Genomic DNA, 15853 nt, shown 5'->3' with positions numbered 1-15853 from the left:
CAGGTAAGTAAACTGTGTCCCATAAGCACAATGGAGGATTGAGCCACAACTACATACAACAGCATGGAAGAATCACACACAAGGAGAAAGTTCATGAAAGGCCCCCAAGCAGGAGGCTCATGGGATGCCAGGCATGTTCTGCTTCTGGAACTGGGTGCTGGTTACTCACATGTGCTCAGTTCATGAAAACTCATTCATACATTTACAGTGTATATAGTTTCTGCATATATGTTCTTCTACAGAAAGTTAAATGGAAGTCGATGCCTTTAAACCTATGTCTGTAATTTTTAATGCGTTCTGATGAATTTAATACAAAGGGAAGGAACTATATTATTATGTCATCTAATATTTGAGTGCTAACCATAAGACAGGCCCAATGTTCATAAGCTTTCCATGAATGAATCTCATTTACTCCTCACAAACATCCTACGGGGATGGAACGACTGCTGGCTCCACCTTCCTTGGATTCATTAAAAAACGTGTTAGAGCAGAAGATCAAACTCAGACAAGTCTAACTCTGTGGAGAGTGTGTCCTTCTCCATCCAGCGTGTCCTTCTCTATCTAGTGTGTTCTGCTTTATCTAGCTATGCTGAACTTGAACTGAAGAGAATCCAGGTGGCTGTATCAGCTGAAAGGGACACAATGATCTTCAGTTTTATTCCACATACGTGTATACTTGTGTTATTTCCAAGTGAAACCTCCAAGTAGAAAAAACACTAGCCACACTAGGTGTCACAAGCAACAGCACAGACGATTTGTCTCCCATAATCAAAACACTTTATTTACTTGCAGCTTATTTGTTCAGGCCTGAGGAAAAAAAGTGTTAAGAGAGTTTCTAAAAATAAACTCTATTTTCCTAACTAAATTCTGTCCCTTAAGAGTTTTCACTCCAGCGACATAAAGTACATCTTTAAAAAAACCCAGCATGGCACCGCTAAACCGTAGTGCCATCACGGATCTTTTACGAAGGACATCAGTGGGCTGTGTCTGAGAGGCTGACGACTCAAACTCACAACGTAGCTACCGAGCAGTTTATGAATGGAAACAGAACAAACGCGTCATGTAATAGAGTTTCAACAAAGGTAACACAGGGAAAACAATTCCATCATCAGTGAAAGCATTTGGTAATTTACCAGCATTAAATTTACCTCTTTGGAGGGGGAAGCGGGAGATGTGAAAATTGTCATCCAATAGGACCATACAAACATAACAAAGAACAGATGGAAAGCCACAAGGTAAACAACGGCCTTTCCTGGTAAATAAAAACAAACAACATTTCATTGAATCCAGGTGAAAACAGGAAAAAACATCACATATTAAAACACAGTATTTAGAGTCAGGAGGCTCAATCCAATAAAAAATTTAATTAAAACATACTAAAAACATCAAATATATACACTCTTTTATCTGCATGATGTAACATTACAGATATGAAAAAACACTCTGTTCTTGAATTTAAGGGTTATCGGCCTGGTTTATAAGTAAAGATTTGATTTTATTAAGTTGCTGAAGGTTTAAGTTGAAATCTTTAAAGCATCTCCTTCAAAAGGACTTCCTAAAAGTTATATTTTAAATGAATTAAAAATTATTTAAGACAGATTCCATTACTATGAACATTAAATCCAAGGAATTATAACACTGAAAATAACTCAATTCCTGGATTGTTCACGAAAGTTATCCTAAATTTCATTGTCCTTTTCAACACAGGGTAATGAAAAAGTTTAGCCACTTTGAATTTTTCCCGTTAAGTGTTTCCTAAGTGGATTAGTGTAACATTCCAACGTCATTAACTCACTGATATAACTAAAAACTTTTTGCTGTGTTCTGTATTTTCTATCTGTAAGATAGAAAGAAGCAAGAACTATCTATCAAGTGCTTAAATCCCTTTTCAGTTTGGAATGAAGCACCACAAACTCACTGAAGAAAACAAAGCAGAGACATGCATAAAAGTTTGAGATTCTGCTCATTTTTAGAGTTCAGATCAAATGTTACTTTTTCCAAAAGGTACTTTTTCCAAATGTTACTTTTTCCATTACTTTCAGAATTTCTCCCCCCTTCATACTACTCTTCCCAAATGATTTACTCTGACTTCAATTAAAGCTCTTTAAATGAGTTTAATTTAGCTGCCTAACACTGATGAGTGAATAAATGGAAAACACTTAGAACAGTGTCTGACACGCAATAAATCTTCAGTGAATATTGGCTATCGTCATCACTGCTATCGAAGCATATCAATTCCTTCTTCTCAAAATCTGTGTTTTTCTGTGCATTCCCTATTTTAGTGTTTCCCAAGTTTATGGACTGATCCGAGTTTTCACTGGTCTGCAGTTAAATGAGAAACACTGAGAACAATGCAGTGAAGTTTTTAATAAAGCTAACGTATTCAATTTGAACAACTGTCCTTCTTTTGCCCTGAGGTTATTCTTCCTTAAGTTTTTGGATTTAAAAAAGTGCTTTTAAATAAAATGATAAAAAATTGACCCCAACTTGCTGAACCCCAACATTTCTTTCTGCAATTACACTGGTTCACGGTGGTTTAACAGAACAGAAGCCTAAGTCACACTGGTGATCGAAACAGGAAGCCAGGGCTCGAGGACTCCTCAGTACACAGCTGGCTAATCTCACAAAATGCGTACTTTACTTTCTAGCTCCCAAGATCTGTGTCAAGGTAAACATCTCAGTCTTCTCACTGCCAGTGCCCTAGTTCCTCGACTGCTGCTCGTCTCGTCTGGGTCAGTGCACAAGCCAGCAGGTGTCCTCGCCTCCACTCTGGTTCCTGGTCCATCTCAACGGTCAGTGAAGAACATGTGGCTCAGAGTTTCTTCTGCCCACTGGCTGTGAAACTCCTGAGAAAGAGCTCCACCTACATGACTAACAAACGCATGCTAAAACTCTGGAGTTTCCTAGTAACCGTATTTAACCGAAGCGCCTCAATCAGCCCTTCCTCATGCTGAAAGTCTCCGAGGAGACAACTGTACCCCTTACTTATAACCCTCACGATGGTCTTGTAGGTATCCTTTCAGTTTACAAATGTAAAAGCAAAGGCTCAGAGAATTTCTTACCGTGCCCAGTGTCACTTACTGACTAAATGATAAAGCCAGAATTCAAACCCTGTATATGCCTGATAAAAATCCAAGGTCTTTCCCACTATGTCATATCTAAAATTATCCTTTCCACTTCTCTATTATCTTAGAGTCACTCCTACTTCAGAGACAGCTCAGTCCCACATGAAGTCCTAACCACAACTTCCTTCTATTTGCAAATACGCTTTCTTTTCATAATCACAAATATTGTCTTCCTCATTGAAAACTCCGGTTCCTCAAAACTCTGCCTTCTCTACCACTTCAGCTCCCTCTAGGCTAAACCCTGTGGTCTAACCAATGGATCTGATATCATTCCTTCATTTTTTTTTCCCTTTGGGACAAAATGCTAGATCTCAGCCTCCTATTGTTATACGAACACAGAAGTCCTTTCTTTACCAAGTCTGCAATTTTATCTTCACCTAGCTCACTTCACGTATTTATATTATTGCCGGGCTCCCATATTCAATCAAGTTTATCAATCCTCATCTATATATTATTGTAGAGCTTTCAGATAAATGGTAACCTTGAGGTTACTTTAAACTTCTTAATCATTTAGTTACTTACAACTAAGGCTGGAATTCTTTAACACTGTTAAACATTTAATATTTCTTTAGAATATTTCTGCTCTCCATAAGAACAAAAACAAATAGTTTTTCCCTTAAAAAAATCTTTACTTTGAGATAAAGAAATAAAAGCTTAAATAAATCTTTTAGTATACTGCTTGGAATATAGTAAGTACTTAGTAGATGGTAACTATCAAATTATAATATAAATAATAACAGGAAATATTGTTTTTAAATAAGTTCAAATTAATGGGATTACTAATAATCCCATATATATGGTAAATATTGTTTATAAGTAATACTTAAAGTAAAAGTTTAAATTAAATCAAAGCTGAAAGAAAAAACTAAATCTATAAATCAAAAAAGTCTGACTCAAAAATCACCTGTAACTGAATTAAAAAAAACAAATAAGCAAGCAAAAAAACTTCACCAAAAGACTCTTTGAAAGATACGGGGGAAACAGCCCCCTGAAATAATGATTCAAGTAAAAGTTCTTTTATAAGAACTTCAGAAATTCTCTACTTTCTGTACCTGTGCTTTCAACATAGAGGAAATAGTTTTAAGCAAGACAAACAAGCCTACCGAGATTGTCTCTACTTATTCTGTTACTGAGAAACTAGACCCCAAGTCAACTTGAGACTTCTATGCTTAAGGTCTTCTATTTTCAACAATAAGAATATTTATTAATAATTTCTAGGAAATTCCTGGTGGTCCAGTGGTTAGGACTCCCTGCTTCCACTGTAGGAGGACATGGGTTCAATTCCTGATCAGGGAACTAAGATCCCTCATATTGCACAGCAAGGCCAAAAAACATTTTTTGTTAATAATAATAATTTCTAACTATTCTGTTTCAGAAACTTTGATTTTTGTATCTCAAATCCAATTTTACTTTTGAAATTTGATATCAAAGGACATAAAACTTTCTTTTATTTCAATGAAATTTTGAGTCATGATTCTTCTCTCTAGACACTGTCTCCTTGACTAGTCATAAAAACTTTAATTCTCTTTCAAATGAAGTAGTACTATTAATTTACAAATTCAGTCTGGTCATTTAATTATTACATGACTATGAGTAGTAAAGTACTATTTTAAACAAAAGGAAAAACAAGAGAACAAACAAAACAAACCAATAAAATTTAAACTTTAAGAATGTGTATTTTCTTTCTGAAGACCAAAACAAACAGTCATCACTAAAATAACAAGTATATGGGTTGCAATTAAGACACTATGTCATCTACTTGAGACTAAAAATTAAAAGTGCCTTACCGTTTTCTCCATTTCCAGAAAGTGTAACTAGAAGAAAACACAGGGAATAAATATACTTTAAACACTTGTTTATAAACTTTATTTCAAGTTGACTATTCATCTTAATATCATTTTTATAAACATAAAATTTAGTTATAAGATGTAAACACTAATGCAAATTCAGAATTGTACACTCAAAAAAACCCTGAAAAACTAAAATTCAGATTCTTCATCATTAACACTGCAATCATTAAAATTTTTCTTCAGACCATTGTCAGTTTTAAGTATGTCAATATGATTATAGCTATGTTTTCTTTCGCTCTTTTCTTAATGCTGCCTACATAAAAGGATTTTCCTCTATGGCACTCAGGAACAGAGGAACTTACCCCTGCAGGGGGTAAGCATTTTTTTTCTTTCCAGTTTTTGAAACCCTGAGAACAGCTATTTATTCCCCTCTCTGGACAGTCCACGGGCCTCTGGGTACTATAGATTCTACTACTTCAGTCTCTTCAAATACCCCACCCCCTCTCATTTCTCCTATTGCCTTCTTTCAGGACTTTCTCAAATGCAATGGCTTAAAGCTACTCTCTACCATAAGTTTGACACATCCTCACTACCAGCAAATCTAAAGATCGAATACGCTTCAACACCCCCAGTTACTTTACAGAAAGAAGTCCAAAGTCTTCAGAGTAGCAAACATTTATGCCCTCTGTGATCTACAATCTGATGTTTCTGAGGGATACTGATAAAAATCTGAACAAGTGCAAGGGCTTATATTCTACACAGAAGAGTCATCACTAACATGGCAATTCTCCTGAGGTTAATCTCATAAATTTAGTGTCACCTCAGTGAAAATACTTTTATTTTTTTAACCAGTTAGATCTCAAAGTTCATTTGTGGAAAAATAAACTTACATAATGAGGTAGGAAATTCTGGAAGAGATGAATAATTAAGTAGTAGTCATGCTAAATAATAGGGCACAGTATTATAAAAATACTACAAATGCTCTAAGTATTAAAAAACAGTTGTACCAGCTCACAAATAAATAGATCAGTAGAACAGAACAGAAAACTCCAAAATGGTTGCTGTTCAGTTCCTAAGTCCAACTCTTTGCATACTCATGAACCGCAGCATACCAGGCTTCCCTGTCCTTCACTATCTCCTGGAGCTGGACCCAAATATATGTAAGGATTTACTACGATAAATATGGGATTTCAAATCAGTGTGAATAGAGCCAATAAGTAGCATTAGGATACAGGTAGCCATGTGGGAATACCACTGAGACTCACAACATGATAAACCCCAAATGTATATCAAAGACAAATGCAAAAAATAAAACAAAACAAAATCATGGGTATACTAGATGAAACAGGAGAAATCTAAAAATATATACACTTTTGGAGCTGAGTAGGTGTTTCAGTTTATGACATGAAACATAGAAGCCACAGGAAAATATCAATACATTTGATTTTATAAAAGTAAATGCTTGAAAAAAATCAGTGAAAAGCAAGGAAAAAAATATTCACAACTCTTAATATAGACTAAAAACTAATTTCTCTATTTAAAAGAGTACCTACAAATCAGTAAGAATTTGTTTAAAAAAAACCACTTTTTCACAGAAAAGGAAATACAGACATCTCAAACATAAAAAAGATGGTCAACCTCATTCATAACAGAAATCCAAAGTAAAACTACAGGAAGATAACATTTTTAATCATCACATTAGTGAAAATCAAAAGCTGGCAGCCTACTTGTGATCACACTGTCAAAGCAGAGTTCTGGTTTTAACTGCATCTGGCTGACAGCATCTGGTCTGCCTCATCCAACTCCCCCGAGACAGCCACGCAACTACAGGATGGAAAAGAGCTGCCTCACCCCAAAGCTGGACAAACCCAGACTGAGCAGAGCTTACTTCTCCCGGAGGGCTCTCTTGACCCCAAGAGCCGGCTAAACACATCTCCTAGGCACACAATCCTATGGCACTCTAAAATTCCCTTATCATAATACCACTGACACTGGTGCGCAATTGCAAGTTTCTAGTCTGCAGCTCCTTCCAGATTTCTCTTAGAGGAAAGGACATGACTGAGTGACCAGCACCTGGCACAGGGTGGTGTGGAGACAGCCCTCAGTATCTGCTAGCTGCCCACCGATTACAGAGACACAGGACTGTCAGAAGCTGTCTGCAGAGCCTCTAGCCTCACACAGGCATGTTCCATTTTCCAAGGATCCCAATACAGGTGAAAAAATTCTTCTGATAATAAATCCACAATTACAAAAACATTACATATACCCAAATGGTTACATGTGCCTTTTAAAGGTATAATCAATGTTTTTTACTCAATCATGTCAGTGACCACGTATAATTTCATTTGCAGATAATATTAATCTAAACTTAAGATTGTGAACATGAGAGCTGTCACATGCCCTTTTCCACTTAACAGCCCCCGTCTCATCTACGGCTTCCGTGGTGGCTCAGATGATAAAGAATTCACCTTTAATGCAGGAGAGCCGAGTTCGATCCCTGGGTTGGGAAGATCCCCTGGAGAAGGGAATGTTTAGCCACTCCAGTATTCTCTCCTGGAGAATCCCACCGACAGAGGAGCCTGGCGGGCTATGGTCCATGGGGTTGCAGAGTCAGACATGACTGAGTGACTAACATCCTTTCTTGCCTGCTGCTGCTGCTGCTGCTGCTGTCACTTCAGTCATGTCCGACTCTCTGAGACCCCACAGACGGCAGCCCACCAGGCTTCCCTGTCCCTGGGATTCTCCAGGCAAGAGCACTGGAGTGGGTTGTCATTTCCTTCTCCAATGCATGAAAGTGAAAAGTGAAAGTGAAGTCGCTCAGTTGTGTCCAACTCTTGGTGACCCCAGGGACTGCAGCCTAGCAGGCTCCTACGTCCATGGGATTTCCCACACAAGAGTACTGGAGTGGGGTGCCATTGCTTTCTCTTGCCTAGCTCCCCCTTTAACTGAGACTGAAAATCCCAGATACTCTCACTTCACCACCATCCTCTGTCTCTACTCTGGCCATGTGAGATAGAGCCATGGCTGATGAATACGTCTTTGGTAAAGGAGAAGTCATGGTGGAAAAAAAAGCTTTCTTCCTTGACAAGTGAGAACGTGTGAGGAGACAGCCGTATTACTTCCTTCATCCAGCTTTTGCTTTGGATACTTGTAATGAAGAGGATGCTGATATCTCTAACAGCCAGCCTTTGCTGGACGTGGGATTCTGGGTTGACAGTTCTCCTCTAACACTTGAGAAATGCCATGGCACTTCCTTCTGGCCTCCACAATTTCTGATGAAATGCCTTCTGTTCTAACTTTCCCCCAGAGGTTAGGTATACTTTCGGCACTGTTTTTGACAGTCTGCCTTTAGTTCTTATGTCTGGTTATGCATCTTGGCACGGACTTTCCGCGAGTGCCATGGGTGAGAGCATTGAGGAAGGTGGACAACAGCACTGATGAGGTACTGCACAGGGAACCGGCTCAGCGGGCACACTACTCCAGTCTGTCACCATCAGCGATGCTACACCTGGGGCACTTGGTGACCTAGTGACTTCAAGCCTCTCCTTTGTAAAGGTTCATTTCTCACTTTGACAATCATGAGATTGTTTTGTAAGGTAAAACGTTAAGGCTATGTGAATATCTTCTTCCCTAAAACTTTCCACATAATGGTTTTAGCATCCACCAATAAGCCTGGCCTGAACCTATTATTTTGTAGAATTAGAAAAGCACCATTAAACACCCCTATTATTTATTTCCATACTTTTAAGCTGGCATTCTTCTGCAATAAGCTTTCCTTCACTGGAGATGAACTAAAGTCATTCTAAAAAGGCAGTACAAAAATATATTTCCCTTTAATTACCCATTTTCAGAACAAGATTTTGGTATAATATTCACCTCCATTGTTAGCAAATAATTTTACTTTTTCCCTTTCTGAATATCAATACAGAAATTTAGATTTTATTTACTCAATGTGTCATCAACCACCCTCACTTCCTATGTTCAAATTATCTCAGCTTAGCTTCTTGAATCATCCTTGTTGGTCTCTGAGCACTTCCTAATACAGCACAAGATGTCTAGGCTCACCGTACATCCTCCTCCCCTGGACCTGACATTAGCCATTTCTCCAAGGGGCACTGGTTCCTTTTAATGATATTTAATATAATTTTATTTATTTTTGGCTGTCCTGGGTCGTTGCTATGTCGGCTTTTCTCTAGTTGTAGCAAGCAGGGGCTACCCTCTAATCGTGGTCTGTGGGCTTCTCATTGTGGTGGCTTCTCTTGTTGCAGAGCGAGGGCTCTGGGGCACTCAGGCTTCAGCAGCTGTGGCTCCCGGGCTCTAGAGCAGAGGCTCAATAGTTGTAGCACACAGGCTTAGTTGCTTGGTGGCTTGTGGGATCTTCCCGGATCAGGGATCAAACCCATGTCTCCTGACTGGCAGTTGGATTATTTACTACTAATCCACCAGGGAAGCCCCTTTCAATGACATTTAGAGACTAAGCTTTGAATTCTAGTGGTGCTTATAGCTACTGGCGTTTCACTGCCTTTAGGCCCTTTGAATTACAGAAATAGTACTATACATTAGAAGTAGTGTTATACATTTATATTTATATTCATATTTCCAGTTCAAACAGAACATTGGTTTTTCTTAATTTTTTGGCATTATATTTGTATCTTTTTACTTTCACAATAAAAATCTCAGTTCCTAACTTATTTATTAAGTTTATCCTAAAATATACATAAAATAGTTTAAAAACTACATACTAGTTTAAGATTTCTTAGAAGTTTTGTTTTATTCTGTTTTGGCTTTAAATGACAACCAACTAAGGAGTAGTATGTTCAAAAGTCACTTGAAACAATTCTTTCTTCTGTGTAGTTATAATACTAACTTATAAAAATTAAGTTCATTTGTTTTGTGATTTTGAATTTTAGTTTGCTTTTATCTCCTCTTTGTTTTATTTTGGATATATAACAAATGTTAATGTTTAAAAGCTAAGATTATATAAAAAGGTACTCAAGAAAGATCTGGCTTTCATTTCTCACTCCCTCATCCCAGGTAATAATTTTTATTATTGTTTTATCCTTCCACCATTTCTTTCAACAAAATAAGCAAGTAAGTACGTATTTCCCGGTTTGTTGTTGCTGTTTAGTCACTAAGTTGGGTCCGACTCTGTGACTCCTTGGACTGCAGCACGCCAGCCTACCCTGTCCTTCACTATCTCCCAGAGTTTGCTCAAACTCATGTCCATTGAGTTGGTGATGCTATCCGACCATCTCATCCTCTGCCACCCTCTTCTTTTGCCTTCAATTTTTCCCAGCATCAGACTCTTTTCCAATGAGTTGGCTCTTCCCATCAGGTGGCCAAAGTATTGGAGCTTCAGCTTCAGTCCTTCCAGTGAATATTCAGGGTTAATTTCCTTTAGGATTGACTGGCTTAACCTCCTTGCTGTCCAACGGACTCTCAAAGAGTTCTCTCCAGGAACACAATTCAAAAGCATCAATTCTTTAGCACTCAGCTTTCTTTACAGTCCGATTCTCACTAGCGGAAAAACCACAGCTTTGACTATATGGATTTTTGTCAGCAAAGAGATGTCTCTGCTTTTTCATGATGTCTAGGTTTGTCATAGATATCCTTCCAAGGAGTAAGCGTCTAATTTCATGGCTGCAGTCACCATCCAGAGTGATCGTGGAGCCCCCAAAAATAAAATCTGTCACTGTGTCCACTTTTCCCCCTTCTGTTTGCCATGAAGTGATGGAACGGATGCCATGATCTTAGTTTTTAGAATGTTGCTCTTCAATCCTTGCTGTTTTCACTTATACCCTAGAAATCATTACACACTGGTACACAGAGATAACCATTGTTTGCTTTTTAGAGCACCACATGGTATTCCACTGTGTGGGTGTTCCAGTTATACAAGCAGGCCTCTATTGATAGCCATCTGGGTTGTCTCCAATCTTCTGCTGTTACAAACAGTGCAGCAATGAATAACCCTATGCATGTGTTGTTTACTGGTGGAAGTTTATCTTCAGTGTAGATTCCTGACAGTGGAATTACTGGACGAAAGCAAATCTGTCTGCTTTCCCCCAAATCCCTGTTTTGGGGTTGTACCATTTTAAAACTCCTACCAGCAGTGCATGAGGTGCCTGTTTCTCTACAATTAAGAATTTTCAAACCTTTAGTGTATGAGGGTAAGAATGTTCTCATATATTTATAAGCCATTTTCATTTCCCCCGCCCTGTAAACTGTTTTTGTCACATCCATTTGTTTTTTTTTTTTTCCTAAACAGGTTTTCCTCACTCCCTGGTCATAAGATCATCCACCTACGTTTCTTCCTAGTACTTGAAGGCTCTTATTTTTTAATGTTCAGATTTGGTCAACTTTGAAATGGCAGGTTCCAGGGGCAGGAAAAGTATCAAATAAGTTTGAAAAAAATCTCTTGGTGCCAGAAAATAAGGGAAAAAAAATGATGGGGACATGTCAAAAGGACACAGAACCCAAACTGCAAGGGTTCCTACTGGCTAAAATTGGGACAATTTGAGCAACAAAATAAATGACAGATTATCCCATGGATGAAGGAGCCTGGTGGGCTACAGTCCATGGGGTCGCCAAGAGTTGGACACAACTGAGTGACTTCACTTTCACTTATAACCCATAAAAGAATCCATGAGAACATGCTGATATAAATGAGTGAAATGAATGAATGAGGGGGAGGCAAAGCTCTTCCTTTCAGTAGAATCCTATTAAATGCCGACGAACTCATAGAATTAAAAGAAAATCACCATTTGGCAACCAGCACAGTAACTTGTTCCAAGCAAGAATCCTCAAGAGATGATAAAAAAGAGTAAGTCCAAGTAATTGTGAACAGATATTCTTGTAGAGATACCTATCTTAGGCTGGGTTCTCTAGAATCAGCTGCTGAGACAGTGTCTGGGGTGCAAGAAACTCATGAGGGAACAACACATGTGAAAGGACGTGAGGGAGGTCTCCCTGAGGGGCAGGCCTGTCCAAGCCTTGGACACAGGCAGGGAGCTCTCATGTCATCCATGACCCAGGATGGCTGTGACCCTGGGTGAGCCAAGTCATGGTCAAAGAGCTGACCGTGCCCACCACAACTGACCAAGTCTTTCCTCAAGGAGGGATGTGTAGGGGTTGTCTGGGTCTACCAGAATGCTTACTCATTTGGGTGCATTGGGTCTTAGCCTAGCATGCAGGACCTTTGTTACAGTACATGGGCTTTCTTTGCAGCACAGGGATTCTCAGGCTGTGGTGTGTGGGCCAAGTTGTTCCACGGTATGTGGGACTTAGTTCTCCGAACAGGGATCAAACCTGGGTCCCTGGAATTGAAAAGTGGACCTTTAACCACTGGACCACCAGGGAAGTCCCCAGAATACTTGTTAATTACAAGGAAAAAATATACCTTTACAGGGAAACTTGGTGATACTACCTTAAGTGCTGACCCAAACAAACAGTCCCTAAGATAGTACATGGAGAAGGCAATGGCATCCCACTCCAGTACTCTTGCCTAGAAAATCCCATGGATAGAGGAGCCTGGTGGGCTACAGTCCATGGGGTCGCTAAGAGTCGGACACGACTGAGTGACTTCACTTTCATGCACTGGAGAAGGAAATGGCAACCCACTCCAGTGTTCTTGCCTGGAGAATCCCAGGGACGGGGGAGCCTGGTTGGGCTGCCGTCTATGGGGTCGCACAGACTCGGACACGACTGAAGCGACTTAGCATAGCATAACAAGATAGTACAACCAATGACACAGCATTCCTTTTGTGGTATTCATGCTAAAAACGTATACACGAGGAAATGTCAAACCTACCTAATCTGAGGGACATTATACACAAGAAGCCTGTACTCTTAAAACATGTCATGGTCATGAAACATAAAGCTAGACTGCAGATCAAAGGATGCTGCAGAGAGTTGACAGCTGACTGCAAAGTGTTAACTGGCCTGGCATTTGGGTCAGAACAAGCGTTCCGTGGGACACTGGGGAAGTCCCAGTGAGGCTTACAGATGAAAGAGTAGCATTTTGTCATGCTTATTTCCTGATTCTGATAACTCTGATTATGTAAGAGAATGTTCTTTGCTAAAGACTGCATGTCTGTGTTCCCCAAAATTTCTATGTGAAATCCTGATGCCCAGTGTGATGGTGTCTGAAAGTTAGGCCTTCGGGAAGTGATTACTCAGGAATGGGATCTGTGTCCAACTGAGAGCGCGATCCCTCACTCCTTCCATCATATTAATAAACAGTGAAAAGATGGCCAAACCAAGAAGTGTGTTCTTACCAGACCCCTGCTGGCACCTTGATCCAGGACTTCCAGCCTCCATAAGCCTGAGAAATGTTTACAGGCGCCCAGTCTATGGTATCCTGTTATAGGGGCCTGAACAGACCAAGACATTCTTGTTCTTAGCACATTACACTGACATGCATTTATGTGTGTGTGCTAAGTCACTTCAGTCATGTCCGATTCTGCGACCCTATGGACTGCAGCCCACTAGGCTCCTCGGTCCATGGGATTCTCCAGGCAAGAATACTGGAGTGGGTTGCTGTGCCCTCATCCAAGGGACCTTCCCAACCTAGGGATCGAACCCTTGTCTCCTGCACTGAAGGTGGATTCTTTACCCCTGAGCCACTGGGAGGCCCCTAACACTGACATATTTACAAACAAAGGGACATGAGGTCTGCAACTTACTCTCAGATATTTCAGAGACAGAATAAATAAATGATAAAGCATGCAGCAAATGATAACCTTTAGGGAATCTGGATGAAGGATAAAGGAATATTCTTTGTACTGTTTTTCACAAGTCTAAAATTATTTTAAAATAAAAAGTGTACAATATAAAAAAAGAAAGAAAAAAGATTTTATCCATTTGTAGTTTATCTTGGAATACAGTGTGAGATACAGATCTGATTTTATCTCTTATCAAATATCTATCCAGTTGTCCCACCTTCTCTTCTGTAATTTGAGGAGATGCTTCATTCTAAATTTCTATAATTAACTATTTCTGGACTTTCTACTCATTCCATTGTCTAGTCTGTCTGTCCACACATCATACCATACAACTGGAACACAATTTTTATAACAGACTTTATTTTTTAGAGACGTTTTAGGTTCATAGCAAAACTGAACAAAAAGTAGAGAGTTCTCATTTATACCTCCTGCTCTCAGTTTTAATTATAGACATTTGTGGCTTAACAATCAGGTAAGGTGTGGCCTCTTTATCACTCTTCCATGGGTTTCCTGGTTGTTCTTATTTCATTTTTCCATGTGACCTTTAGGATCAATTTGTCTAGTGCCAGAAAAATTTTAAAAAACAACTTTGTTGGGACTGGAATTTAGACATTAATTTCGGGACAACTAAAGTCGCTGTAATGCCAAGTTGCTCTATTCATGAATGTGAAATATGAAAAGTCTTTCCATTTGTTCAAGCCTACTTTTATGTTTGTCAGGAATGTTTTCCTCCTATAGACCTGGCATTTTTCTTAAGATTATTCTTAAGTATTTCATCTTTTTGATGTTTTTGGGAATGGAGACTTCTCTTTGACCATATTTTCAATTATTCATTATTGTGTATATAAACAAAGTATTGAGTATTGTTTGCTAATTTCACACCTTGCCATTTTACTCAATTCCTTTTATTTAGGTGTTCTGTTGTTACTGAGACCCTTGGCTTTTCAATGTATACTGTCAACTGTTTGCGGTAGCAATAGCTTTCTCTCTTCCTTTCCAGCGTCTGCTGTTTCTAATTATTCTCTCTTGATTGAATGTGGTAGCTGGTTTTGCCAATAGTGTTACACAGCAATGGACATAGTGATAAGCATTTACTGCTGGTTTTAGTGCAAACTGATTAAGGATTCTTGTGTGTGCAATTCTGTTTGAAAAGTATCCATTTACTCCTATTCCGTGTGTGTGTGTGTGTTTCTATTCAGGAATGGATAGTGGACTTTTAAATATCTTTTTGGCACCTACAGAATAATGATTTTTCTTCCTAAGTGTATTAATACAATTTAGTAACACAGTAGAAGGAATCAATAACTACCCTTCAGATCTACCAGGAACACCACGTCCTTCAGAGGTACCTGCCTCTTCAGTCTTCATCTCTCGCCACCCTCATCAGCACTAAGGGAGCTTTCCTGAATGTCAACAACTGTCCAAGTCTAAAAGGATTGAAACAGATGTTCCATGAAAGAATTCCAAGCCAAAAAGAATATAGAAAAATACTGGATTAAACAGTTGGATACTTAGTTACAGCAGGACTTCTTAAAATGAGTAATGTGCAAGTGAGCACTGTGGTAGTGAAGACAGTGACTGTTGTATAAAGTCCACATGGATCTGACCATGTACATTTACCCATTTTTTAATTTCTAGCCTCAATACAGAACTGGGAACACTGTAAGCATTCGATGTTTGTTACACTGCTGAACTAACACAGAGATGTTTCTAAGGTCAGGAGAGTGTGTGTATTTGAAATTGTGGGTCATCTACTATGTGACTACATCCCAGTTCTCCGTCTTGCACTAGCAAGGCAAATAGCAGCAACACAGTCAATTCACTCATTCAATGCATCTATAGAGTACACATTACAGAGGGCCTATGTTCGGTTCCAGAACATGACTCAGGAGAGAAACACAAATGACAGCACATCAACGATTAATAAGTGCTATGAGGAAACACAGCAGGGTCAGGGAAGAGTGAAAGATAAGTACTGATTCCATGCTTTCGATGGGGGCTCTCTGAGCAGAAATCAAGATGAAGTTAGGATGTGGATGGGGAGGACAGCACTCCAGGCAGAAGGAACAGTTGGTACAGAGTTCTCAGGTGGGACCATGCGAGGCCTGATCGATGCAAAGAGGCTGCAGTGCTGAGGCAGAAGGAGCGATGGAAGGGATGAGTCAGCAGCACCAGGGCCTCCCGGGCTACAGGGATCTCTGGATTTCATTAAGAGTGA

The 15853-nt window shown here is 39.3% G+C and overlaps 1 protein-coding gene across 1 annotated transcript in view; it reads right to left on the bottom strand.

The window, feature by feature from the left end:
* Positions 1-15853, bottom strand: part of ZDHHC20 (zinc finger DHHC-type palmitoyltransferase 20) — a 56201-nt gene that overhangs the window by 29201 nt on the left and 11147 nt on the right. Inside the window, exons 2-3 of the mRNA XM_052650207.1 lie at positions 4913-4939; positions 1149-1252 (exon numbers count right to left, since the gene is read on the bottom strand). Coding sequence (XP_052506167.1) covers positions 1149-1252; positions 4913-4939 — 131 coding nt within the window. The remainder of the gene's footprint in view (positions 1-1148; positions 1253-4912; positions 4940-15853) is intronic.

The sequence above is a fragment of the Budorcas taxicolor genome, chromosome 12 (assembly GCF_023091745.1).
Source record: "Budorcas taxicolor isolate Tak-1 chromosome 12, Takin1.1, whole genome shotgun sequence".
Lineage (NCBI taxonomy): Eukaryota > Metazoa > Chordata > Mammalia > Artiodactyla > Bovidae > Budorcas > Budorcas taxicolor.
This window is presented reverse-complemented; position numbering and strand designations above follow the sequence as displayed.